A 6102-nucleotide genomic window follows, 5' to 3' on the forward strand; every position below is an offset into this window, starting at 1 on the left:
AAAAAAAAAACAACTGTATATACTCTTTACTGTAAAAAATATAAAACAAAAACCTTAGCTTATAAGTATTTATTCTTTTTGTTTTGTTTTGTTTTTGAGACAAAGTCTTACTCTGTCACCTTGGGTAGAGTGCCATGGTGTTGTACCTCATAGCAACCTTAAACTCCTGGGCTCCAGTGATCCTCTTGCCTCAGCCTCCCGAAGTAGCTGGGGCTATAGGTTTCCATCACAATGCCCAGCTGATTTTTCTATTTTTTTTTTAAGTAGAGATGGGGTCTTGCTCTTACTCAGGCTGCTGTTGAACTCCTGAGCTCAAGCAATCTACCCACCTTCCACAGTGCTAAGATTATATAGGCGTGAGTCATAGCACCTGGTCAGTATTTATTTTTAAAGGAGGACAATGCATAAAGGATACTGAAATGTGGAGAGAATTAGCATATACACGGGGTTTCAAACATTAGCAATTACAATTATATTTATATTAAATATAAATGCCTAATAAACTGCCTTACCTGGAATTTCATTGGCTACAACTGAAGGAGGGCTTGACTGGTTACTGCTGATCTGCTGGTGGCTGATCATGTGACAACACTGTGGTACAGCATTATTGACCATGTAGAGTGTATCTGGCACATTGGACATTCTGACCATACGTAAACGCACAAGATCTGTTTGTTCCACCATCATCTCATCCAGCACTGACTGTAATGATAATTTAGGATTAACACAGTCAGTCAAGTTCATCTGTTAAATCACATTTAGAGGAAGATTACTGCCTTCAAAATAAAAAACATTAAAGACTGATAGTAAATTTAAGGCCTATAAATAAATCTGATTTTTTAAATTATTAGTTTCAGCTGAATCTATCTCACCAAATTACAGAATGACCCAAATGAGATAATGTATAAACCATTTTTTTTACATTTACTGGGGGCAATTATCCTTAAGGTGAGGGCACAGCCATCTGAGCAACAGGGACATTTACTGGGGTGATTATCTTCTTAGGTGAGGGCACAGCCATCTGAGGAACAGGGACATTCCAGAGGGAAGTCTGATTAGCTTTTGGCTGCCTAGTCTTGAGGGAGAAGAAATAGAGGTCAGGTCCAGTATATAACAGACCATTTATCACCAGACCGAATCTTTGTGAAGGCCTCAGCTGGCTAAGCAATATTAAGCATTACGCTTATTTCAGAAAGAGATGCTAAATTATCAGCCTAGTCAGTAACAGGCGTCCCACAAATCCTTTCATATATATCAAACTAGGAATTCTGGCAATAAAGATGAAAAAAATTTTAGACAACTTAATTCTATACCCAAATACACTGTTAGCCTGACAGTTACTTTAGAAAGCTTACTGATGATCTCTTACTCCCCACTTCCAACTTTTTTTTGAGACAGAGTCTCACTATGTTGCCCTTGGTAGAGTGCAATCGCATCATAGCTTATAGCAACCTCAAATTACTGAGCTTAAGTGATTCTCTTGCCTCAGCCTCCTAGTAGCTGGGACTACAGGCACCCGCAAACCCTGGCTATTTTTTGTTGCAGTTGGCCCAGCCAGGTTTGAACCCACCAGCCTTGGTGTATATGGCTGGCGCCAACCCCCCGCCCCCCTCCTTTTTTTAAGAGACAGAGTTTCACTCTGTTACCCAGGCAGGAGTATAGTGACACAATCATAGCTCACTTCGGCCTAATACTACTGGGATCAAATAATGATCCTGCCTCAGCTTCCCAAGTAACTAGGACTATAATCATGCATTACTGTGCATGACTAATTTTTTTGTGTGTGGGGGGGTCTTACTATATTGCCCAGGCTGGTCTTGAACTCCTGGACTCAAGTAATTTTCCTACCTTGGCCTCCTAAAGTGTTAGGATTACAGGCTATCATGCCTAGCTGATTTCTTACTTTTAAAGACTGTCAGTTCCTCAAAAGGCCACACCAAAGTTCTTACTGCTGAATATATCTAATAAAAATTATAGTGTCTCAGTTTTAGATTACTATATTTTCTTTAAGAATTCTTTATGTGGTAGTATATATAATGCCAACTTTTTTTTTTAATAGCACAATGGTCTTTCATATTTTGTTATGTTATGAATTCATAGGGCATAGTTTCCAGCAGCTCAGGCTCCTTTCTACCGGTTCTCATAAAGTGTGCTGCTCTAGGTAGAGCAGGCTGGCACTTCAGTGGAGCTCAGGTACTTTCCTCTTTGGCTTTCTTCTTTTTCTGATCATTTTCTTTCATACATTTGAGTAAACTACTTCGACTCTAAGAGTGCTTAATATGCTCAATACACACATTAATCCTCTTACCAAGAATCTTGCCCTTTACTTGGTTGTTTACAACTGGGCATGACATTTTGAACAGCACCCATTCTCTTGGTGTCTACATTACCATCTTTATTGCAGATTTGGCCAAAGGAACAACTCTAGGTTTTCTAAAAGACCTAGAGAACATGTATCAGGTGTCTCTCCTCTTTCGCTTTGTGTTTGTCAATTTGGTAAATTACTGGAAGATGGCGTCTCTTGCCGAAAGGATAATGCAAACGATTTACTTAACAAGCCTGAATTCTTAGTTTGTGCACTTATTCTAAAGCTAAATACAATTTCCAATAATCAGCTAGTACAGAAATATAAGAAATCATGGCATTCCTTTAATTTACAAAGCTTTGGAAACAAAAATGTGTGCAATCTTCTTTCAGAGCATTCTCCCATTCCCAATATGACAAAATATTGATAACCATTTCAGTAAAATGATAACAATTTGCAAGGCAACTAAGAAAAATACAACATGCATTTTAATATGACCTAAGTTTTAAAAACTTGCTTGATAATTAAACATTTCAGAAAACTATTCTGTTGAGTAGTCAAACTAGAATTTACTTTTATTTGCCTTATTATGGGAAATATAGGCTAGTCCCACATATTTAAATACTATAATAAACCTCTTTGTGCATATGATTTACATTTACTTCAAATGGTTATTACCTTTGCTTCTTCCACATAGGGAGAGAACAGTCGAGGACGAACATATATGCCAGCATTTTTCTGCCGTAACCAGGCATTTGACTTTCCACCTTCTGTTGTGGGAAGCATGTCTGATGGAGGAGTACTGATCAAGCCTCTTTTCATCTTAAAAAAAATTTATTTTAGATAAGCTAGAGATCTGTGTAGTACTATAATGTTACCAAGATAAAAATATTTATACCTATAAATAAAAATGTGTAAACTTCACCACCTAAATAAAAATTTAGCAATATATGTGAAATGTAGAAATACTTCAAAAGATTAATATTTAAAGACTTCAACAATAAAAATATGCTATAATTTCCCTTCTTTTCCTATTTCTTTGAGACAGAGTTTCACTTTGTCACCCTCAGTAGGGTGCTATGGCATCATAGCTCACAGCAACCTCAAACTTTGGGTGTAAGTGATCCTCTTGCCTCAGCCTCCCAGGTAGCTGGGACTACATGTACCTGCCACAATGCCCGGCTATTTTTAGAGATTGAGTCTTGTTTTTGTTCAGGCTGGTCTTCTCAAACTCCTGAGCTCAGGCAATCCACTTGCCTCAGCTTCCCAGAGTGCTGGGATTACAGATATGAGCCACTGTACCCGGACTTAAAATTATTTTTAACTAGTAAGATGTAACATTATCTAGTATTTAGAAAATAAAGAAAAAAAATGCATCTACTGTAACTGTTGATATTTTTCCTTCCAGTCTTTTCCAAATGAATTTTTACATAATTGAATTCTAGAATACATATAAATATATATTTTGTATCTTCCTTCTTTCATTTACATTCCATTAGTATTTTGTATGTTGCTATATTTGTCTTTATAACCACTGTTCAAGATATTCTGTTGAGTAGTCACATTATAATTATTTACTTTTGGCTTAATAGGTGACAAAATGATAATTTATTTTTTATTTTTTTTTTTGAGATAGGATTTCACTCTGTCACCCAGCCTTCTGGAATGCAGTAGTGTAATCAAAGGTCACTAAAACCTCTAACTACCAGGCTCAAGCGATCCTCATGGTTCGTTCTCCCCAGTAGCTAGATCTATATGCACATACCACTATACCTGGCTAATTCTTTACAATTTTTTCTTAATTGTTGAGGATTCACTGAGGGTACAAGAAACCAGATTACACTGATTGCATTTGTTAGGTAAAGTCTCTCTTACAATTTTGTCTTGTCCCAAAAGGTGTGTCACCTACCAAGACCCCACCTGCTCCCTCCTTCCCTCTCTCTGCTCTTCCTTTCCCCCACTTTTCCCTCCTTCTTTCTCTCTCTGCACTCCCCTTCCCCTACCATATCATTAATTGTCCTCATATCAAAATTGAGTATATAGGATTCATGCTTCTCCATTCTTGTGATGCTTTGCTAAGAATAGTATGTTCCACTTCCATCCAGGTTATACAATTTTTTAAAATAGAGATAGGGGTCTTGCCCAGGCTGGACTTGACGTTTTCTTTTCTTTTTCTTTTGGTATGTTTGTGATTACTAGTATGAGTAAACACTTTTTCTTAATCAGAGATTCCATAAATACTTGTTTTCTTCTAGTTTTTAATTTTCAATTTAACATTCAATTCTTCAATTTAACAGGGATTAGTTTTGTGTACAAGTGAAATGATGACTTAATTTTAAATGAATTTCTTCCTCTCCTGCTATCAGTTAATCCTGTACAACACTGATTTGTGATAGCTTGTTTATGTTATGTTTGTTATATTACCTAGGACCTTTTTCTAGACTATTTTGTCTTGTCTGGTATGCTAGCATCACAGATTACATATGAGCATTTTAAAATATGCTTTACATCCTCAAAGAGTTAATCCGTCTTCATATACCGTTTATAGAGAACTTTATGAAATTTCTCTTACCAATTTGTTTTTTCAGATGAGTTTTATAATGTTTCTTTGCAGTTGAAAACTACTATGATCTCTATAAGCATTATATTAAATTTACAAACTAATCTGTGAAGAACTAATGTTTATAATGTGGTTTTTTTCTATCCATTCCATAATTCTATAGGTTTTAAAAATATTCACTGTAAAATAAATTATAAAAGTAACACAATCAACTCTATTAATTTTCACCTGGGTCTGAAATACAGTTAGAAGGTCCACCTATTCTTTTTATATTGAATTGTACTGAACCAATTTCTTCCCCCCAACCCCCTGCTGATTCATTGCTCTTCTTGAAGAGTCTCCAAAGATAATTTCTACCTTTTCTTTTCTGAATAAAGAATCTACTTGATCTATGCTGATAAATGACTGAATTAACTCTCTTAGGAAGATGCTCTGGAAAAGACAGACCTATTTACCCACTCAACTCTCTGGGAACACAACACTATACACAACAGACATCTGTCTCTGTACTCAGGGAATTTACAGCTTCACAATACTAGATTAGTTATAGAAATTCAATACAATGATTAGAAAAAGAGGTATGTCTGGCATTTTTCTTTTCATGAAAGGGATACATGAAGAAAAACACTTACTGCATCACTTAAGACTTCACTATTTATAGGTAAGATGTGTTCAATTCGCACAAAAGGTAAGAGAGACGAAAGGATCTCTCTAAGCTCTTCCACGTCCAGGTCTCGTCTTTTTACACCTCTTTTGTTCACACTATGGGCAGTGCCACTCAGTAAATTTGGCTCTGTGAAACAGAAAATGAAGAGTCTCCAACCAAACCCAAATGTTCAGAGGCAGGAATACTTTCCTCTCTAGCAGATATACTTTCACTACCACTCTATAATACTTAAAAGTGGTTATAAATCAATTCTTTTTCTTTGAGACAGAGCCTCAAGCTGTCACCCTTGGTAGAGCACTGTGGCATCACTCACAGCAACCTCCAACTCTTGGGCTTAAGTAATTCTCTTGCCTCAGCCTCCCAAGCAGCTGGGACTACAGGGGCCTGCCACAACCCTAGGCTATTTTTTGGTTGTAGTTCTCATTATTGTTTGACAGGCCTGCGCTGGACTTAAACCCGTCAGCTCTGGTGTATATGGCTGGCCCTTAGCTGCTTGAGCTATAGGCACCAAGCCTATAAATCAATTCTTTTTTGAGACAGAGCCTTAAGCTGTACCCCTGGGTAGAGTGC

The 6102-nt window shown here is 36.8% G+C and overlaps 1 protein-coding gene across 1 annotated transcript in view; it reads right to left on the minus strand.

Moving 5' to 3' along the window:
* Nucleotides 1-6102, minus strand: part of BTBD7 (BTB domain containing 7) — a 118141-nt gene that overhangs the window by 14036 nt on the left and 98003 nt on the right. Inside the window, exons 6-8 of the mRNA XM_012803418.2 lie at nucleotides 5498-5658; nucleotides 2984-3127; nucleotides 513-702 (exon numbers count right to left, since the gene is read on the minus strand). Of these exons, the coding sequence (XP_012658872.1) occupies nucleotides 513-702; nucleotides 2984-3127; nucleotides 5498-5658 (495 nt within the window). The remainder of the gene's footprint in view (nucleotides 1-512; nucleotides 703-2983; nucleotides 3128-5497; nucleotides 5659-6102) is intronic.

This window comes from Otolemur garnettii, unplaced genomic scaffold, assembly GCF_000181295.1.
Source record: "Otolemur garnettii isolate 467f Iridium unplaced genomic scaffold, OtoGar3 scaffold00020, whole genome shotgun sequence".
Classification (NCBI taxonomy): Eukaryota; Metazoa; Chordata; class Mammalia; order Primates; family Galagidae; genus Otolemur; species Otolemur garnettii.